Source organism: Anas acuta, chromosome 15 (genome assembly GCF_963932015.1).
Source record: "Anas acuta chromosome 15, bAnaAcu1.1, whole genome shotgun sequence".
NCBI lineage: Eukaryota > Metazoa > Chordata > Aves > Anseriformes > Anatidae > Anas > Anas acuta.
The window spans coordinates 1,901,547-1,922,876 of NC_088993.1; the positions used below are offsets into that span (position 1 = coordinate 1,901,547).

The 21,330-nt window shown below is 35.9% G+C and overlaps 1 protein-coding gene and 1 long non-coding RNA gene across 7 annotated transcripts in view; one reads left to right on the forward strand and one right to left on the reverse strand.

Annotated features, from left to right (window-relative positions):
* The window catches only part of EMP2 (epithelial membrane protein 2), a 28,457-nt gene extending 22,938 nt beyond the window's left edge, over positions 1-5,519 (forward strand). For all 6 annotated transcript variants that reach the window (XM_068699821.1, XM_068699822.1, XM_068699817.1 and 3 more), the window contains 4 exons: positions 510-621; positions 2,970-3,063; positions 4,391-4,537; positions 5,093-5,519. In XM_068699821.1, coding sequence (XP_068555922.1) covers positions 544-621; positions 2,970-3,063; positions 4,391-4,537; positions 5,093-5,277 — 504 coding nt within the window. In that variant the 5' untranslated portion in view covers positions 510-543 and the 3' untranslated portion in view covers positions 5,278-5,519. The remainder of the gene's footprint in view (positions 1-509; positions 622-2,969; positions 3,064-4,390; positions 4,538-5,092) is intronic.
* A 6,016-nt stretch (positions 5,520-11,535) lies between these two features.
* LOC137865075 (uncharacterized) lies at positions 11,536-21,044 on the reverse strand. The gene is made up of 5 exons (XR_011101749.1): positions 20,632-21,044; positions 20,007-20,140; positions 13,939-14,000; positions 12,945-12,997; positions 11,536-11,604 (listed from the first exon to the last, which is right to left on the reverse strand). It is a non-coding gene; the product is annotated as an uncharacterized lncRNA (long non-coding RNA).
* Positions 21,045-21,330: the final 286 nt, after the last annotated feature.

Below are 21,330 nucleotides of genomic sequence, written 5' to 3' on the forward strand. Positions count from 1 at the left end.
AAAAACAGGACTAAAGCCAGGACTAAAACAGGACTACAGCCAGTGAAATTCTGACATCAAATGAAAATGAGGCCATAGTTTGAAAAGTACTTCTCTAAAAGTCAACATGAAGGAGTGTTTTATACCCTTGCTGGAGAAGCTTGCAGAAACTTCTCTGTTTGCTCACTGCAGCCATCTCACTGGCATATTACAAAATACACCTCTTGGCTTCACTTCAAGTTGAGCTTCATCTTAACACCAGTGGTGCTGGCTACCTATCACGGGTAACAAACTGAAAGCTGTAACACTGATTAAAAGTCTGATTAAGTGAAATCTTGTGCCTCTGGAGACAGAATGTGTGCTCTGGAGCTGAACTGCCTGCGATGTTCCGAACAAACAGCATCAAACACACTCGTGATGACTGTGACCACTCACAGCCACTGTGAAATAGTGTAATGACAGGTTGAGCAGTTAACAGCTTTTAAAGAATGATCATATATACTCTTTTTTTTTTTTTTTTTTTTAAACAGATCTATCTTGGACTGAAGTCTCCTCAGCTCAAGGATGTTGATTCTTCTGGCTTTCATTATTGTGTTTCACATAACCTCAGCAGCACTGCTGTTCATCTCAACTATTGACAATGTATGTGTCATTTCTTCTCTTTGTCCTTCAAACACCCAGGTTTTTCTTTGTTTTATACAATGTACTCTTACTTACAGAATTTCAAGTTATTGTCTAAGAATGTTTTGAATCTTAAAGGTCTTCCACCAACCTGGTAGAAGAACAAAAACATGTATAAGAAAAAAAATAATCTATTCCCAAGGTTTGTTCTTGTGTAACACTTAAAATCATGCAACTAAATAAAGAGGTGGCAGCTTTTCTTCAAACCAGCCTCAGATGAGGATAATTTCAGACATGAATTTAACTGTCTCTATCCACTTGAAGCAATTTCAGCACAAAGTTTCTGAATCATGCAGCTTTTCTTTTCAAATTTCCTTTTTATTTTTGTGACCAGAAAAAATTTATCTTCCAATGTTTATATCTAACTCTCAATCTGAATGACCTCTTTCTGAAGCACAATGATTGGTCCTCTTAACAGTGCCCTGGAGTCTTTATTTCTTTGAGAGATTCAGTGAATACACAGGCTTGACAAAAAAAATTGTCTGCTTGAAATACTTTACCTTACTCACTGAAGCCGGTTTCAATCCCAGTCTTTCCAGACACTATGCTCTAAGTGAAATGATGTATTAGCCACAACTTTGTGTTGCAATATTGTACAGACTGAGTTGTTATTTTTCAGTCAGGTGGTTGATCGAGTACGTTGAAGTAGGTCATTAACTGAACACTAAAACCAGGTTGTCTTAACCTGATCCTTTGGATATTTAGAAAGCTAAGACAGTGGACAAGTGAATAATTCTTAGTTCAGGTCTGCTAGATTAAAAAAACAACAAAAAATTGTTATAGAAATACAAACCCACACACTCTGCTTTGTGTCATTGACTACTTTAAAACAACTGCAAACTTAAACTGTGTAACTACCTCCTATTACATTATATCACCTTCACAGGTTTTATGTTGTCATGAAAATCATTTTGAAAGGATTAAAAAGCATTCAAAGCTGAAAAAATCATATATTGGACTGAAATTAATCACTTAGACTGAAAAAAAAAATGGCTTAGTACACCTAGAGAAAGTAATGCTTTTTCCTAAAGCCAGTAATCCAGTGCTACTACATTTGGCTGCTGTCATAATACGCTAGTGTATTAGTGTATTGTTTGCTAAGCTGCATGGTATTCTGTGAGGTTTCTGGAATGTCTGCATAAGCAGCAGATGCTACCAGGAGTCATATTTAAGTCATATTTTTCCAAATCTAGTCAAAGCAAAGGCCTGGGTAGCTATTGGAACTGGAACGGATTTCCTGAGGAAATGCCACTTTTGTGGAATGCTTGCTGCATTTCCCAGGCTACCATAAAAATCTGTTCAGTCACTGTAGTTCTCTTTTGCATTAAATGCTAAAAGACCAAACCAGAACTACCACAGGGAGAACTTGTCACTGCCAGTCAGATGCCATAGTCTACGGATTGCATTTGCACATTGTCAGCACAGCTTCATTAAGTTGAGATTAGTTCATGTCAGTGCCAGGAACCAGAAAATGTATAAACAGGGCTTCTGTTTCACCTGCATATTACCCTGCTATTTCCCAACCCTTTAAAGAGCTGTGCATCCCAAAGAGGGTATTACGGATGAACAAAGCATCATTGTCTAGATATCTTAAGGAGCGAGCAATCACCAAACATCCAAGATTTCTGTCCAAACATAGAAAATCGCTTGTGCTTCAGGACTGCCATCTATTCTGTCTATTCCTTTTTTTTTTTTTTTTAACCTTACACAGCTCTAAAATGAAAATGATACATAAATAAGGAGATAACTTTAATTCCAAAATATCTATTAAATAAATATGGAAACCTCAGAGTTGTCTGGCTTTAAATTCCTCATGTTCAAACAGATAGCAACTGATGCAGCCTTTAGTTTCTTGGTCACTAGATGACTCAGCATGAAATTTATCAGGAAACATGTAGAAAGACATCTGATACCTTTTCTCTGCTTGTTACTCCACAAATCCAGGTCTCAAACAGGGGTACTGAGGCTTTCAGTTCTATACTGAGAACACAAACTTATTTTCTAACTCCTGAAGCTGTTGGCTTCCCCTCCCATCTAAAGATACAGTAGAGTAACACCTTTCTTGCCCTCACTTTCTTGATACCTAGCCTGTATGAATGCTTTTAAGCACATTAGAATTGAATTTTAGTTTGAGTGGTTAAGTAGCAAAATGAACATTGTTCCAGTTGATGCATCTGATCAGGAGCCACTAGGATAACTAAGGAGGGAAGGTTTTTTGTTTTGAAACACTTCCATCCCACCCCCCTATTTTTTATTTTTTTATTTTTTTATTTATTTTTGTGTAAGAGCCCTTTGCTTTTATTTTGCAGGCCTGGTGGGTAGGAGATAATTTTTCTACAGATGTCTGGAGAATGTGTACCACAAACACTAGCACCTGCAGAGCTATAACTGATCAATTCAGAGGTGAGTATTTCTGCATGTGTATGTTGCAGTTCCATTAGTGGGAGATTGGTAAAATCACTGCAAAGTAATACATTTGTTCAAAAAAAATGTATATGCTAACTGCTCCTGTTTTCTAAAATCTTTAGTAGTGGCTCTTTGGCAAAGCCAGCTATTGCAACAGTTTCTGTAAGAGGAAAACAGAAAAAACTGTAGCCCAGTACAAGAGAGTAAACACAAACAATTGTGAATGAGTGCCAAAGTACTCTTACTCTAGATCAGGTAAAAACAGTGAAGTCATCTGAAAGTGGCTCTGCAGTGATAGAAGTTGCCTCTCAGAACTGAAGTTTAGCTTTGAAAGAACATGAGAGTACTGGCTGCTTTACAGGGATGGGAGGAAACTAAGACTATAATCTCAAGTTTAACAAAGATAAATTAACACATAGCACAGCCTAACTTACCCTGCTTCACCAAAATAAATATTTTTTTTATTCTCAAGTGCTACATTTGCTGCATTCCCACACTTTCAGTCTTTGTGTATATTAACGAAGTAGATGAAGAGCCATGTAGCTTTAAAGTAGCTTGGCTGCTTGAATGTCAAATTGGCTTAGGGCATATCCATACTGCAGTGAGACAATCCTGCTATGCACAGGCCTATCTAAAGTAACGTGAATTACCCCATGCTTGGGGTAGGTTTGAATTACTATGCATTCATTGGAATTAGGTACCACAACTAGGTAGATTAAATGTAGCTCAGGTATGTCTGCTGTTCACAGACGTGCTGACAGCTATGTTAAAGCAGAGGTGCTATAAGCAGCTTATCTCTGCAGGTCAGCTTGTCCATATCATTGCAGCCAAGTTACGCAAACTAGCTGCATGTTGTTAAAATTTTATTGGTTATTTTAGCCCCTAGTTATAAAGGATGATTGTCAGGAGGAAAAACCTGTAAGGAATCTTTTGTGCTGAGAGTGGCTCTCACATCTGGATACTTCTTATGGAATAGAGCTGTCTTCAGCTCTAGTGAGAGGCCTGGTTCTGCAGCTGTAAGTCACTTTGGACACCTGGCACTTCCACTGTGTTTTTAGTATATAGAGGGTAGCAAAGGATGTGGTATGTGAGAATTAGTCTATCTGGGGTTTTATTCAGAGTTATAAAAAGCTTTCAAGTCTTTAATCCACTGGCTGTATTAGTACTAAGAAAGCAGAGAAGGGCCCTCCTAGGCAACACATGCCCAACTGATTTGCTATATGTGCTGAACTCCTGTTTAGAGAACATAGCTCTGCCCCTCTGCTCATTGCAGAAGTAGGCAGAGAGACTGTGTTTTTAACCAAGGTTGCTTTTGTTTTTGCAGAGTATCAATCAATTCAGGCTGTTCAGGCCTCCATGATCCTATCTACTATTTTCTGTTGCGTGGCTTTTCTGGTTTTCATTCTTCAACTCTTCCGTCTAAAGCAAGGAGAAAGATTTGTGTTAACCTCTATTATCCAGCTCCTGTCATGTGAGTGATTTTTCAACGCTTGTGAATTTAATGATTACGTGAAAGTAGGAAAGTGAAAAAGGTTTCCAAAAGAATGAGCTGCATGAGTAATCTGTAGGGCTCTGGAGGTCATATATTCTCCTGCATATTTGTTTAAAAATGGAACTGCTCCATTCTGTACTATTTAGTCAGTTAAAACAAGGATAATATCACAGATCAGAAGTAAAGTAATTTAAATTTTGAAGGGAAAATATATAAGATTCTGAACATCTCGATAAAATTGAATAACTCTGCAATAGTTATAGGCAGGTTCTTCCTTAATTTTTGTTAGTCCTTAAACCTATCCAGATGTTTAGAATCATTTTGTGTTCTTTGCAAATGACATGAATACACAACAGCACTTCACATTTAGTTCCTGCCAAAGAAATGGAAAATGTGTCCTGAAATGCTCCCAGTTTAGTCTGAGAATGGAAAATAAGTGTTTGCAGAAAAGGACACTGGTGGAAGTCAGTGAATAGTTATGCATATTGACAGTATCGAAGGTTACTAAATCTTGCTGTTTTATTTCTCCTCTAGGTCTGTGTGTTATGATTGCAGCTTCCATTTATACAGATAGGCATGAAGAACTGCACAAGAGCAATGAATATATCCCTGAAGTTTCTGAAGGCCAATATGGCTATTCCTTCGTCTTAGCCTGGATTGCATTTGCCTTTACTCTGATCAGCGGCATTATGTACCTAATATTAAGGAAGCGTAAATAAATGTCAGCAGCTAGTTATTTCTGTCACTACAGTACAAAACCAAATTCCAATAACCATTTTGTATATAATCATTTACATGGTTTTGTAGTAAAGGTATTGTTTCTCTAAAAATGTACTGTGTTCTTGATATGAAACAGAATACCAAAAAATGGCAGGTTTAATGGAATGCCTGGCACCAGCAGATCAGGGGGCTGAGCAGGACAGAGGCAAGTTTTTTTTTCCTTTTTTTTTTTTTTTTTTTTTTTAACATATTTCATCATCATCAATGGCTTTCCATTTACTAGGCATTAACAGTTTGTTCTTGGCCTCTGCCAGATTACAAATAAAACCTCTGCAAATTAATTTGTAAGCAATATGCTAACCATATTCCTGGCCCAGATCTAGCCCTTTGGGATGGGAAAAATATAGGGGAGTCAAAAATTAGACCAAAATCACAGTGCAAAAGCAAACAATTTTAAAAGCCCAAAACTGCAATCAGCATGCCTGTTCTAGCAGAAGACTAGTGTTTTGCTATTTATAACATGCAGTAAGTGTCATCGAGCTTTTATTAAAACCACTTGCTTTGCAAAAGTAAACAACTCCTTTTTGTACTCCAGCAAATCATTCTCTTGATTCTCCTTCACATTTCATTTAAGCATACAGAGCCTTTGGCAAGAGAAGTTACCAGCAAATGCAGTGTACAACTTGGGACTGGAGTAGTCTGAGGAGTAAGAGATATTCCACTCAAGTCCTATATCCCTCTATTTTTGCATTGTGCAGTCTTTCCGGGGGAAAAAAAAAAAAGAGAAAGAAAAAAAATGGCCAAACTCAACATGTTTATTACACTGGGCTTTGATTAGATAGTAATTTCCTGGCTAATATATCATTTACAAAAGCATTCCCTGAGTCTGCCCACTAGGAAATTGGCCTTTACCAAAATAATTCTAAATTCTTTTGTGGATTTTACTTGAAAAGGAAAGAAATCAGAGTGTAATAGTTTTGTTTATGAGTTCCAGGATAGTTTTTCAAAATAAAACGACTTGGTGATTTTTATTTCTCAATAACTTTGTGAGAGAAATCTCTACTGTAATACCAGGCTTAACTGTTCAGCAGTATAATACTAGCTTTGGCTAATGGTGATTTCAGAGTTTGGAGACCAAGGTGGAGAATGAATGAAGTTGCTTTTTCTGGTTAGTCACAGTTTTGATGTTTAAATACAGATTTGACTTTGTAAAAGCACTAACCATGTATTTACTTCAGTATGTTCTCTACAGCTGGCCCAATACATAGGCAATAAAAAATAAATAGGTCTTGGATGAGGTTTTACTCTTAATACAGAATAAAGTTGTTATTACAAAATAGCGTAGCTCTATTAAAGTTGATAACTTACCCTGTTATATATCAGCTGATGGTCTGACCCATTCTTGCAGATAATTCATCCTTGATTTCTCACAGAGTAAAAGTTCAGTTACAAAACTGAACCAGTATAGGAATGGTCTCCAACACGACTAATAGAGATGGAACTAACGATAGTTCCATCTCTATTCCTTGAACATCCTAAAATGCTTTGACATGTAATACTTATCTTAGGGAGCGAAGAAAGCCCAACAAGTCTGGTAAGAAATTACACATGTAAGTAGAAGAGCAAATAAAAGTAATAGTAGTTAAAAAAAATGCAATAAATCAGTTTGAGCAAAATGCGTTCTCACCAGTCTAGCACGACACTAGTATTTTGTCAATTTTTCTTTCCCTCTTAGTGTGAACACTGAATTTCAAGCATTACTACCCTACTTTTTAAAAGTGTTTCTACAGTTTGCTGAATACATTTCAGATTCAAAGCCTGAATTTTGCTAGCAAGCAGAATTTGTTTTAAATAAACAGATTTAGGTTTAAGGCTAAGAGTAGATAGAGTATAAGCTAGACATTTTGCGAGCCTTATTCAAACATGAAATAGTACGACAAAAAATTCTAAAACAAATAGGGATTAAAACTTTTGTATCTAGAATATATTTCTATAAAATTGTAAGTTAAGCTACTATGACATTGACTTGAAGAGATGCTTCTTCAGTTTATTGCCTTGATAATGCTTAGGTCATTTATAGAATGAATATTTAAAATAAAGATGTATATATACCTGAACTCAGCTTCAACAGTAAAAGTGCAGTCCCTTTAGTTAGAAATGAAAACCACGCTCACTGTAGCATACAAACAGCAGCATATACATGATTCCACATAGAACAGATGTGAATGTTCTGAGTACCAAGAAAATGCCAAAAAGCTTGGATTAGAGTTAACGGGATAAACATACTTTAGGATATTATTTCTACCTGATGTGCCTCTAAAATATACAGTTTTCTATGGTCTATATATTCTGAAGCTGTACATGAAAATAAAGTTAAAACAAATTATTGTACTGTAATAGCAAGCTAGATACATTTAGCAGTTTGATCTTGTTTTTAAGTTTGGGATATATTTACAAAATGCTGGATGAGAAATAGTTGAGTATTTGTGTGAACAGGTAAAATTAAATTCTTCCTGCCTGTACTAGAACCATAAGCTGGTTATTTTTGTCCTTTGTTGAAGGCCTTTCAGGGTAAGCAGAGAAAACATTAGTGTATTGAACCATGTAAGTGCATGGCCCCACAAGAATAGCTATTGAATAATGCAACATCCACACATGCTGTGATAGGAAGATTGCTTGTAAACTCTCTTTTCCTCATTTGCAGAAACAGCTGTGCATTTAAGATTATTCTGAGTGCCTTGACTATGTGAGAGATGTTAGAAACAAGCCAGTGCTTCCATATCTGCTGCAGTCCAAGCTTTGGGTTTCCACTGAAATGACAGAAGTACAGATGGGTTCCTATAGATTGTTCTAAAGCAAACCCTGCTCCCCTCCCTGCAACTCCACAGAAATAATTTCCCAAACCTCATAAAACTTTCAGCATTCTAATCATAGTGAACAAAAGGGAAAAGTCCAAACTATTAGAATATAACCTAGCAGTTGTGAATCCACCTTGACATTTTTGCCCTCACGAGACTCAAAACTCACTGCAAGTAAGAATATAGTAATTAATAATGGAAGAATAGAAGACCAGTTCATAAGGTAGTCTGGGACTGAGAGAGAGGAGTTATAGATTACCACAGAATGATCTGTAATCTCCACATTTCTTTTTAATCAAATGACAAATTAGTACTTTGGGTGATAACCTGTGAGCAAGCCATTGGAAGTGGAAAGGCCCTTGTTTTGCCTGTTTTCTTTCAACGTGATGCAGAACTACTATTGAGGTTTTCATGGAGAAGACACAAATTATAACTGGGTAGGGGAGCACACTTTGGATCAACTTCCGTAAAGTGTCCATGACAACAGTTGCACATAGGCCTCTTCTAGTTTCAGGATTCTGAGGAAGAGCAGTTTTGCTGGTTTTCAGCAAGCTCTGGAGAAGGAAGGATCCTTGGCAACTGCCAAGATGTGGAAACTGCTTGAAAGTCTAGGCACCAAAACAAAAGCAGTTCTTATATAACAACAATAAGAAGAAGCCAAATGCACTAATTTTTATTCATACAAGCCTGCCTTCACATAAATACATAAACTTCTGAATTATTACTGTCTATAGTTGCCAAGCTAACAAGTGTTAGAGATTATCTCATGTTTGCATATTAACATTCAGAAACCAAATGTCAGCAACATGCTACCTTCCCAGTACCTGAAGTAGAAAATACTCCTTGCATGCTCATAATAACAACTTAGGAAAAAAACAAACAAACAAACAAAAACTTGTGTGCTATTGAAGGGAGTGCCTTACATCTAGAGGGATATTTGTTTACCACGGATCATTGCTAACTAACTGAATTTCTGAACCTTTCCCCCATTAACAAATTCAGAAAACAAACAAACAAACAAACAAACATGCATGTACGTAGTCACTTAGTTTTAAAACACGTGTACGTTGCATGGCTGAGTAAACCAGCAGGTGCTGTCACAAAATTAAACTATTATTATCATTTTCAGCCCATATGAAACAATCCTGATGATGTCTGGACTGTATCATGCAGTGCAGATGTTGTTCTATTTTACTGCTGTTGCTTGGAGAAGAAAGCTTGTGTTCTATTTCTCCTCCAAAGCAAACAAACAAAACAACAACAAAAACCACCAGTGCCAAACAAGTGAAAATGTATTTTTAAGATTCAAGTCAGCAAATTTGAATCAAAAAAAAATACCCCCCCCCAATAAAATAAAATAAAATAATAAAAAAAGCAGTTGTGCTGCTGTCATAAATGCTAAGGTTCAGAAAACTTCATTCAAACTGAATATGCACATATTAATACAAAGGACAAAGTAGGAATATAATGCCTGTGTTCACTGCTTCACAGATTCAACCTTTTTAACATATTATAGGCAAGAGGTAAAATAAAAGAGGTACTATATTCTCTCTCTCTCTCTTTTTTTTAATATGTTACTTAGCATAGTTTTATTTACTTTTTAGTAAAATATTTTCAGCAGCAGAAGTCATATCCATGATTAAGTATCTGTGTCAAAGAATCAAAACTGTTTTGTTCATAGAGTAAAAATTTAAATCCTGTTAGCAAATAATGTTTTAACACAATTTTAGTCATGACAAATTTGGAGGAGGGAGAAGCAGAGGGAAGAGGAAATGGGAAGGATAACTGGGACAAGTTTAGGGGTTAGGATTTTTTTTGGGGGGGGGGGTTATTTCTAGCCGTAATACTTCCTAGCATTACTTATTTGCCTGCTTCTGTCAAAGTTTTTACTATTCTTTTAGCATTACAATAGAGCCTCCTCGTGGCGAAAGAGTAGCCCACTCCTTCAAAGCCCAACTACTTAAACACCATTCCTTTCCCATTTGAAAATATCTTTTAACATGCCATCCAGTTCTAAAGCATACTGCAATACGCAAATCCACAATTAATACCACACTAAGCTTGAGTAAACTCATTTGAGTTTGAAAGTAACTCATTTGATACTTGTTCTCACAGCTTTAGGAACCCTTAACTGAGGCACACTGGCTTTGAATGTCATTAGTTTGGTAAAAATTTCTGATCTTTTTCTCTTTGCTCTGCAAACAAGAAGCAAGCTTTAAAAACTATTTTTCTATCCCAATAAACTATCATAAGACAGCTTTACTATACAAAGTAAGGATTTTAACAATGATTTTTCTTCACAGGTTGTGACTTTTTCCCTGTTGTGAGAAGTGTCAATTTCAGGCTAATATTCCCATCTTTACAAATCAATCCACCAAGCAAAAATTTCTCCAAACTGGCAGACTGCTTAGTCTTAGTTAACAATAATCTAGCTGAACTAAACTGTAAGTGAAACAGAATCAGTCATCCTGAATCCATGTAACCACTGATTTTCATCTTCCAGTCATAGATACTAGATGGATACTACTTCATCCCATACAGAATTAATTGCAAATTTTTTCCACCAGCAACATGGCTTTCAAATTGTTCTCAAAGACATATACCTGTTATCAAAGCTGTGAAACCAACTAAAAGACACAATACAGATGTGTCGGTTTATAAAAATTATATTTTTTCAAGTAATATAGCAATTCTCAAGTGGATCCAATAACACATTTGTTTAGATTTTTCACGTCACTGGATTTAAAAATTATTCTAATATGGAATGTGCTTACTAGTGATTGCAAAGAATCTGGACCCAATTTAAAATTAGCACAAAACAAAACCACCAAAAACTAGGCCTAGCTTCACCAGAAGTACTTATTTAATACATGTTCATAGCAAGAATGAGCATCAGTTCCTATCATGCTGAGAACAAGCCTACACTTAGCTGGATGAAGAACAGGAGTCGCTTTTGTTTATACTCAACACTATCCCTTCCAATGACACAGTGTGACTAACTTTATTACCAAGCAGTTAACAAGACTGTTCAGTGTAACAGCAACAAAGTATAAATATGATAACTTTCCTGTTAGGAGTAGGGGTTGTGAGAGCAATAGACAGGATTTGTAGCCAGTAAACAGATATCTCTTATAAATACTGCTTTAGAGCTCCAAAATCCATTTGCTGCTATTATGGAGACATGCAAAAGCAGCTGCTATTGCATGAGTGCTTTTCTTTTGAGAAATGCATACAGTTTTATGATTTTATAAAATTATTTTATCCTTAAATAAACTGAATAACACATAGCTATACTTCAGATATTAAGTTTAGGGAGATAAGGAAAAAGTAAATGAAAATATTTTTGAAAAGTAAAATGAGAATATTGAAAAGTAAATGAAAACATTTTTCTTTTACCTTCCTTTGCTACAGTTATGGCTTTTTTCTTGAATTATGCCCATCACTGAGTTTTCCTCCCTTCATTTCACTCTGATAAAACAATATACAATTTCATGATAAAGCTTCTCTTTTGGTTTTAAAGATCAAGTATGAAGAAGATCACTTAACAGTTTGCAGAACAGAATTCTATATATTAGCTTAGATTTCTTATAACAAAACAAGAAGTCTTGTAAAAATGTAAAGTTGTAGAGCCAGGCATAGTATATACCCAGAAATTCACACAAGTAAAAGCAATACCTGATGTTTAGCAACAAACTATTTAGAAAGTCGTCTAATTGTTTGGGTCCTGTTGTTCTTGAAAGTGTCCTCAGTACTAGATACACAAACAAAAACTATATAGGACCTAACAGTTTAAGAGCTAAATTGTACCTTTTTATGTTCTTTGATATTCTCATGGAAAATAGTTACTCAGCTGATCAATTTAATTAACCATTAAACACTATGTGTTTTTATACCAGTATATACAAATTTAGACCAATACAGTTTTGTCTACTCCCCCTTCCCAGAAGAAAAAGCACTGCTAATTTGATCCCATTGACTAAGCTGCTGTCACCAATATAATTTCACTGACTTAACTCACTGGTAAGAAAGAGGTTACTAAACAAACTTCAGTCCCATTGTGATCTCTGGATTTCTGAGGACATAGAGATTACTGGGGTAAGAGCCATCCATGTTCCTCAGGACTTAAATTTTGCAATTATTTATGATTTTCTCAAAATCAAAAAAAAAAAAAAATCAGCCAAGATGGACTAGATGGACTACAGAGTCAGATTCAAAATTACTGAAAAAGCATTCTGCACACAGACTACCAAGTGGCTTTTCAGATGGGAAAGGTTTAAGGGATTGAAAAACAAGTCAGACTAAGCTGTCTATGGTGGGAGAGACCGACAGTTTTGTTTTTTTTTTCCTTGAAATATTCTTGTTCTATCCAAAATGAAGAATAAATGAAACTGAATAAGTAGATACAAAACTAACATAGTTCAAGACTGACCAACATCTCCATCTCTCATTTGCTCAGCTTCCTGTGCCCACAACCCAATTGTTGCTGCAGTTTTTCATTCACTACAATCATCCAGAAGACAAGGTTTCAATTTCCAAAGGGGAAAGCAGCATGGTATTTCTTCATCACTTTTCACATCATTCTTTTCCTTGTAAGTTCACCTTTAAGAGCGTGATAGAATAATACAAGCCAGAGGTAATGACAGTCCCCATACTGCCATTCCCATAATGGTGTTCATATATTTGCCTCAAATTTAAGCACCTATAAAACTAACTCAAAAGCCAGGATATTGAAGCAGTCTATGCACCATCAACTAAAATAGGTTTTATCTGAATAATAATAATAAAAAATCTTAGTTTATTGTTTGTACCTGAACTTTTCCTGTCATTTCTGCTTGTGTGGGTATTTGGTAATGTAGATTCACTGTAATACAAATTTCCAAAGAAGTTTAAAACATGCAAACACATTTGATCTATAAGTCTTAATGTACACTGTGATAAGAATCCTTTTTAGAGCTTGTCAGAGCAGTAGAATATTACCTGTCCCCACTCCCAAAACACATGGGACAGCAGTCTTATTGAAGTGATAGACTTGCCAGGAACACTTGGTGCTGCCTCTAAGCAGCAACTATCTAGCAAGTCAACCCAACCCTCCCAGAACCATCTCAGAGGGGTTCTAAAAATCAAATACATCTCCATAGGGAAGCAGCATGAGAAAATTTGCATTCTGAGCATGTTTGTCAAGATTTTTGGAATAACAGTTTTCTTGACATTACCCCCACCCCCCCAGTAAATTTGTCCAATTGTAATGAATGCTTACCGTGCATTACTCTTGGTTAAAGGGTGATATTTAGTTCCTTTAAGTAGCAATCTCAGAATGAGGGAAGGGCTGCTCAGAACTCTCACACTGTCACTTACACTGTTTATATGACAGTTGAATTTATTACAAACAAACAAACAACCTAGTTTGTAGTGCTCTGAAACATCTATTGTTATACGAATTTATTACAAAGGCAATTAAATTAATTTCTTATTCCCTGAAAGTAATGTAGTAGTAAAACAGTGTGTTGAATATATAAAAGTTTCCAGTTGTGTCCCATCATACAAGAGTTTCAATTGTTTTAATTTCCAGAATTTTAAAATAATGCAAATCCGCTGATGGACATCATCATCAGTGAAGACATGCTAATGTAACTTAAAAACAAAGAAACAAACAACTGCCATGCCTATAAATATTTTGGAAACACAAGTGTATTTTAATGATATTTTAAAAGAAAAAAAGTTGTAGACAATATTCTAGATGTATTTTGTATATTTTGTAGTATAGGAATTAGCATTCATGAATTCCACATTAACTTTGAATACCTGAATTATTTGTAGTTGCTGAGTTTTGTCTTTCCACAGAGTTCAGTCTGACTTCATCAGAACTAATAAAACAAAAAATATAAAACTTAGAGATGTATAAGAATCAATTCATTTCCAAACAGGCATTAAATATGGTTACACAAATACATCAACAATGAAAAGTTGAACTTGTTGATTAAAACATAATTAAAATAACAAAATAATGGCTCAGTAAATCAACCATTAATAAAACATATAATTTATGTCACCAACAAAACATTTTGAATCCATTCTACTGACTAAATTGTGAATTCCTACATTTTATTTTTTTAACAGTGAAATATGCAATTAAGGAGCATTCATATTCTAGACATCTTTTATAGATATAAATTCTACTTGCTTCCATCTTAGTAAAATAACAAGTTATTCAGCTTGTTTCTTAAAAATAGGGGTATGCATTAACTGAAGCTCTGTCCACTAGTACTACAGTTTGTGCTCTCTAAACTGTAACCATTAATTTCTCACATTGCACAAAACCCAACAACTTCATGGCATTAGTATATGCAATAGTAAATTGCAGGTACACGGGGATCTATGAAGGCATATTTTGCTGTCTCAGTTCCAAGGTCATTTAATACTCAAAAATATCAAAAATAAATGCCCTTATGCAAACCAAAATGCATACCTGATAATAGGTCAATTTTATAGTGTGGACAGCAAAGCAAATTCCTGCAGAATTTATATGATTATAATATATATATATATATATTATAATACATTCATATATTATATATATACGATATATATTATTTACTTTTATTATAAATGGCTAAGCTAGCCCAGTTGATCTGAGGTGTAAAATATCTGTCTAAGATGGACAGGAAACATATTATGTGTAATTTTACTGAGAGAAAAAGATACCTAAGTGGGCATCCGTTCTACATTTGTGCTGCCCTTTTTGAGGTGCATTTTATCTAGTACTTCCTGATGCCATGCGTCAGGAAGAACAGACATCAAATCAGCAGGGCAGTGCTACTTTATAAACAGGTTCTGCACATGCAGATGTTATATAAGTGGAGGAAATTTTAAGTATCCAGGATGCACCAGTTTTATTGCATCTGTTTTGATGAAAAGAAAAGCAATTTAACACAGCAGACTCAGAAGATTTCCCCAAAGAAGAACCTTAGCCAGATTTTGTGACAGTTAAACCATATCAGCTCTTTCCTCTAAATACTCTGTTATGATCAAGGAAATTACAACCATACTGGTCAAGCTGTGTCAAAGTACTGATCTTACTCATCTTTGATTATGAACTATCAAATTCCCTTTGTGATTTTATTTTAGCCATGAGCAAAGATTAATTTGGTTAAACAAAACAAAACATTTTTCTATAAAATAAAACTTGAAGTAACATATGGAAAAATAAAAGTGATTACTACCTTTCAGAACAAACTAAGGAATCTTGTGCATTCTTTCATCAATGTAAGTTTGAGATCAATGATTTAATATATTCTAACCTAATGTTTCATAATATAATAAATAGAAGTATTTATTGGATTTTGGATTTCTCTCATTCCATAAGTGTGCTAAAAATTGAAGTAAGTTTGTGATTTTTTTAAGAAGAAAACATTTCCTATTAAGAAGTTACCTGGAAAATTTTCCATCTATGAATACTAAAATACCTTTATAGAGACTTTTTTTCCTGACATTCAATAAGAAATCACTGCCCTAACAGACTTAACAGGTTGCCCAGAGACACTGTGGAGTCTCCTTCTCTGGAGATAATCAACACCTGCCTGGATGCGATCCTGTGCAACGTGCTCAGGGTGACCCTGCTTGAGTGAGGGGGTTGTATTAGATGATCTCCAGAGGTCCCTTCCAACCTCAACCATTCTGTGATTCTGTGATATTTTTCTTGAAGCACTTTAAGAACTGATGATCTAGTGTCAGCTGCAATGGATAAATTGGAGATACCAGGAACAGCACTGGACACCCAATGGCAATCAAGTTTAAATTCAATTATTAAAAAGAATTTAAAATTAAATTAAAAAAAAAAAAAAAGGAAAAACAGTATTTTTTTTTTAAGAAAATAAATTTCATCATAAATAGTTTGAAGCAATGTACGGATATACCTGCTCTTGGCTTGGACTGGTGCACGCTTCATTGGGTTAGAAACTGGCTGGATAGCCGGGCCCAAAGAGTCGTGGTAAATAGACTCAAGTCCAGTTGGAGGCCGGTCACTAGTGGCATCCCCCAGGGCTCGGTGCTGGGGCCGGTCCTCTTTAATATCTTCATCAATGATCTGGACGAGGGCATTGAGTGCACCCTCAGTAAGTTTGCAGATGACACCAAGTTAGGTGCGTGTGTCAATCTGCTCGAGGGTAGGAAAGCTCTGCAGGAAGATCTGGATAGGCTGCACCGATGGGCTGAGGTCAACTGCATGAAGTTCAACAAGGCCAAGTGCCGGGTCCTGCACCTGGGGCGCAATAACCCCAAGCAGAGCTACAGGCTGGGAGATGAGTGGTTGGAGAGCTGCCAGGCAGAGAAGGACCTGGGAGTGATGGTGGACATTCGGCTGAATATGAGCCAGCAGTGTGCTCAGGTGGCCAAGAAGGCCAACGGCATCCTGGCTTGTATCAGAAACACTGTGACCAGCAGGGCTAGGGAGGCGATCGTCCCCCTGTACTCGGCTCTGGTGAGGCCGCACCTCGAGTAGTGTGTTCAGTTTTGGGCCCCTCGCTACAAGAAGGACATCGAGGTGCTTGAGCAGGTCCAGAGAAGGGCGACGAAGCTGGTGAGGGGCCTGGAGAACAAGTCCTACGAGGAGCAGCTGAGGGAGCTGGGATTGTTCAGCCTGGAGAAAAGGAGGCTCAGGGGCGACCTTATTGCTCTCTACAGATACCTCAAAGGAGGCTGTAGCGAGGTGGGGGTTGGCCTGTTCTCCCATGTGCCTGGTGACAGGACGAGGGGGAATGGGCTAAAGTTGCGCCAGGGGAGTTTTAGGTTAGATGTTAGGAAGAACTTCTTTACTGAAAGGGTTGTTAGGCACTGGAACAGGCTGCCCAGGGAGGTGGTGGAGTCACCATCCCTGGAAGTCTTTAAAAGACGTTTAGATGTAGAGCTTAGGGATATGGTTTAGTGGGGACTGTTAGTGTTAGGTTAGAGGTTGGACTCGATGATCTTGAGGTCTCTTCCAACCTAGAAATTCTGTGATTCTGTGATATTAACTACATCTCACTATTCAAATCTAAATATGTAGCTTTTATATTCTGAAACATTTGCTGAAGTGAAACCAGTATGAGATGACAGCAAAAATGTATTTGAGGGACTTCCTTGTGTGTTTATGATATTAGGAAAAAAAGCAGAGTGTCCAAGATGGTTTAGTATCATGTTTTGATCGTCTGAACTTGGAAGCATTATCTGATGAAGGAGAAAACAATACTGCATTGTCATAAAACCTACGGTATAAACATGGTCATATTTGTAGTGCAAAAGTAATCAATACGTATTTAAACATAGCAACAAAACAAAAATTACCCAAAGTGCACAGTGATGCCGAAGTAAGTTAAAAAATAACCTGACGCTTAATTTGGTTAAATAAATAAATAAACCCAGACATCCTAATATATTTAAGAATTTTAAAATAAGCATCTTAGTATACCTTATCCTATTTTATGCTTTCCGTTTAAAGATTTTGGGCAGAAACTAAGAAGATATAAAGAGAATTTTGTAAAATGCACGAAAGCCTTTAACAAAACAACAAGCCTATGTTTGTCACATGCAACTCTTGTTACAATTTTAGATGTGAAAGACCAAAAGACTTAGACTCCAAAGGCCTCTTTTAAACAAGCATATTCCTGTAAAAGTGAGATTTGTCACGAAACATACAGTCAGCATGGAAGAGGGTGTTGACAGTTCACAGAACTCATTCTCCTATAAAAACACAACAAAGTATGGTCAACCTAATCACAAGAAATTTCTGTTCTTCTTAATACTCAAATATTCCCACAAAAAAAAAAAAAAAAAAAAAAAAAAAAAAAAAGATGTTTTGTAGGCTTCTTTTAATACTAATGTATCGATACCTTCCATGAAAGTACACATGTATTAACAGCTATTTTGCTAACACTTAACTTTATTGTATTTTCAATTTGAAAATCACCTAAGAAATTAGTTTTTGATTTGCAGTTCCTGGCCCCTATGTAACTGGTAGATTATAGCTAAGTGGCTGATCAAAGGTAATGCAAAGGGGTAAGTATGCTGCACTTAGCTTTAGCTTTGTAAAAAAGAAGTCTGACCCTTTGACAGAAAGAATTCCAATGTCTCTCCAACAAAACAGCATCAAAGCAAAAGCTGTCAACACATGCAGCATCTATGCTGTTCTGAGTTTGTTTAATCATGATGACTGAAAAGAAATATAATAATCAACTGAAAATAAACAAATCCTCAAAAGATCAACCTAACATCTCTGCACAGATTTTTCTGTTCTTAATGCAAGTGACAGCAATGTAGCAGTCACTGTAAACATCCACACTTATCTAGCAGGTTACAACTAGGCATTAATGCCTATACTAGCATATGCATCTACATCATACCCGATTAACAGCTATTTTTGAAAACACTTCCTCATGAAGTGTTATCACAGCATTAATATGTCTCTCAAGTTTTGATAGTTTCCTCTGCAACAAAGAAAAACAGTATTACTTCAAATGTTCACCTGAAATAAATTTATATATTATTATTATATAAGACAAGTAGATGGTGAAACAATTGCAACAAACAAAGGCTGAGAATAAAGCTATTATTAACTTATCTTTATGTCACACAAGATGAAAAGATTGTATACGTTTAGCATCTTCTTTCTCTAAGGTAACATAACAATCATATGCAATACAAGCAAAACATTCACACAGTTATCCAAAGAAACTTACTAGGAACGTCATAGCTATTTCTCCATGTTTGTTTTTTTTGCATTGCGCTTGTAAAAGTCTTCTATTTAAACTTTCTAATTTTTGATTAAAGAAGTCATTATTTAAAATATCCATCAATTCATAAATTGTAAGTCTGATCTACAATAAAAATAAAAAAAATATTTCAAATCTAAAAATTGATCAACATTTAAATGCGTACACATATATACACAGTGTTAATTTTAAAATTTAGAAAGTTGCACTCTATCCCCTCCTTCAGAATCTGTCAGTCTTTCCTCTCCAGCTTCAATGCAGAGAGGAGAAAGCTTTTTACTATCAGAAATTGCTGTCAATGAAGGACTAAGCTGGTATCCCTTAAATTCCCCATCTCCCAAGGATTCCTGACATCTAACTGATGAATGCATCAGCACCTCCACAACCCCATGCTCTCCCTGTCTTTTTTTTTTTTTTGTATAAACACAGCTACTTCTTTCAGATTCTGCTGATCTCATGATTTTATTTAATTTTATTATTATTTTTTTTTCACTCAGTTCTCGTTCCTCATCCCTTCCTACCAGCACAGAACACCACTTAAGCTGTTTCCATAGCCCTTCAGTATTTCCCTCCCCCCTTTCTACCCAATCTCGAGCACATTTTCTCCTAACAAAAATCTCCTTTTTATGTTGGACCAGGGCAAGGCAGCAGTCATGGAGCTAAAGGAGAATTTTCAGATATTCTCTGCAAATGGAGAAAGAAACTGTTATTACTTCAAGTAATTATTCCTACTTCTATCTTCTGGAAAGAACATAAGTCTGGTTTGCCTAAAGCAAATTACCAAATGCAGGAGCAAACCTACTGTTTGACACACTTTCAAGTTATACCAAGATCCACTCACAAAGAAAATGTTACTTATATATGAGTGCATCCAATTTTTGCATATTTTATGTGAAATTTTGCCTTATATGGCAATCAAAAATATTTTAAATTTCAGATAAACAGAGAATCCATTCAAAATAATCCCCCCTTCAAACACTCATATGATTCTCCCTAGAAAGACTGTCACGAACTCATTAGTCCTCCCCTGAAGTCCTCGCCACAAACATACCTTGTTATAAACATTAATGAATCTGTTTTAAAACACACACAAACAACACTTCAAACATTCAAAGCACTGCAAATTACCTTTTCCAAAAGTTTTTCTTCTTTTTTTGACACTGTACAAATACTTTTTTGTGTGATTTCACTAGAAGTTTTCATGTATTTACAAGCGGTATTTTCCTTGCTTACGAAGCTTACCCTCTTCCTCTGAATGTTTGCTGAGGAGGAAAAAAAAAAAAAGAGAAACCTACATCAACCTTTCAAACCTTCTACAGTACAACATAAAGAATTACAAAACACGAAGGAACAGTACCAATCAAATCACCTGATGTGCCCCCTTAAAAACACTGCAGTAGTTTGAACTAGAACTGGGACACAGTATTTTGTACAAAAAGGCACAGAAATCAGGAACTCAGGAAAAAGTGTGGAGGGAAGAAGGAGGAAGTGGTGGTGGCAGCAGAAAATGACGACGACAATGACAGAAACAAGATTTGTTCACTAGTATTAACTTTTTCACTACTAAACTTTATCAGAGATACTTACTGAGATCTATTTTACCCCCCTTTTTTTTTTTCCTTTTTACCCCCCCCCTTTTTTTTTTCCCCCAGTGACAACAGCACTCTTTCTACCTTAATGAGACAAGCAAATAAAAGAAAGTAATGTTTTTCTTTTGTTGAAACAGCAAAATTTGCCTGAGGGCTATTCTTACCTTATTTTAGGTTAGTGCCTCTCAGCTCTCCTTTACTAAGAGCTCTTTGACATACCATGGAAGCCCTTCTCTTGGGAACATGGATCCCTTAAGGCTTATCACCTGAGAAACCAGCTTCTGAGGCATGTCAGGAACCGTCACCTTATCATCAGCAAATGAACTTTCTTCCTACCTTTCTTTCTCTAAGCCACATTCAAATGAAAAATAGATAATTAATCTTTAGGGATTTCAATGAGGTAATACTTTGTAGTCAAGAAAGAATCTTGAACCTGAAACTTAAAGATTCTACTTACCTTGCCAAAATAACTATTCCTGTCTTGTTACTTGACCATGCTCTATGTAAATTTAATGACCATACAAAAGGTGTTTTGCATCATACCCAAGCAGTAGCACATCCAGAGAATGGGGCATTTCTGTTTTACTCCACTGATCACCACTAAAGGAGCAGCAATGGCAGTAGAGGCAGTTACTGAAGTAACAGGCAGGTCTGGAAGAATAACTCCCTACCCCGAACAACGTAAAAGCCAGTAAGCTAGCTGAAAATGAATAGGCTAGTAAAAACACTAACCTCCAAAATATTTGAATATTTGATCATTTAGAAACGTAACTAAACTACCATTACAATACTAAGGGTGAAAAACTTGAAGTTGTTTTTTCTAAATAGAATATTAAGATGCAGAGTGCTATTAAGCAAACACA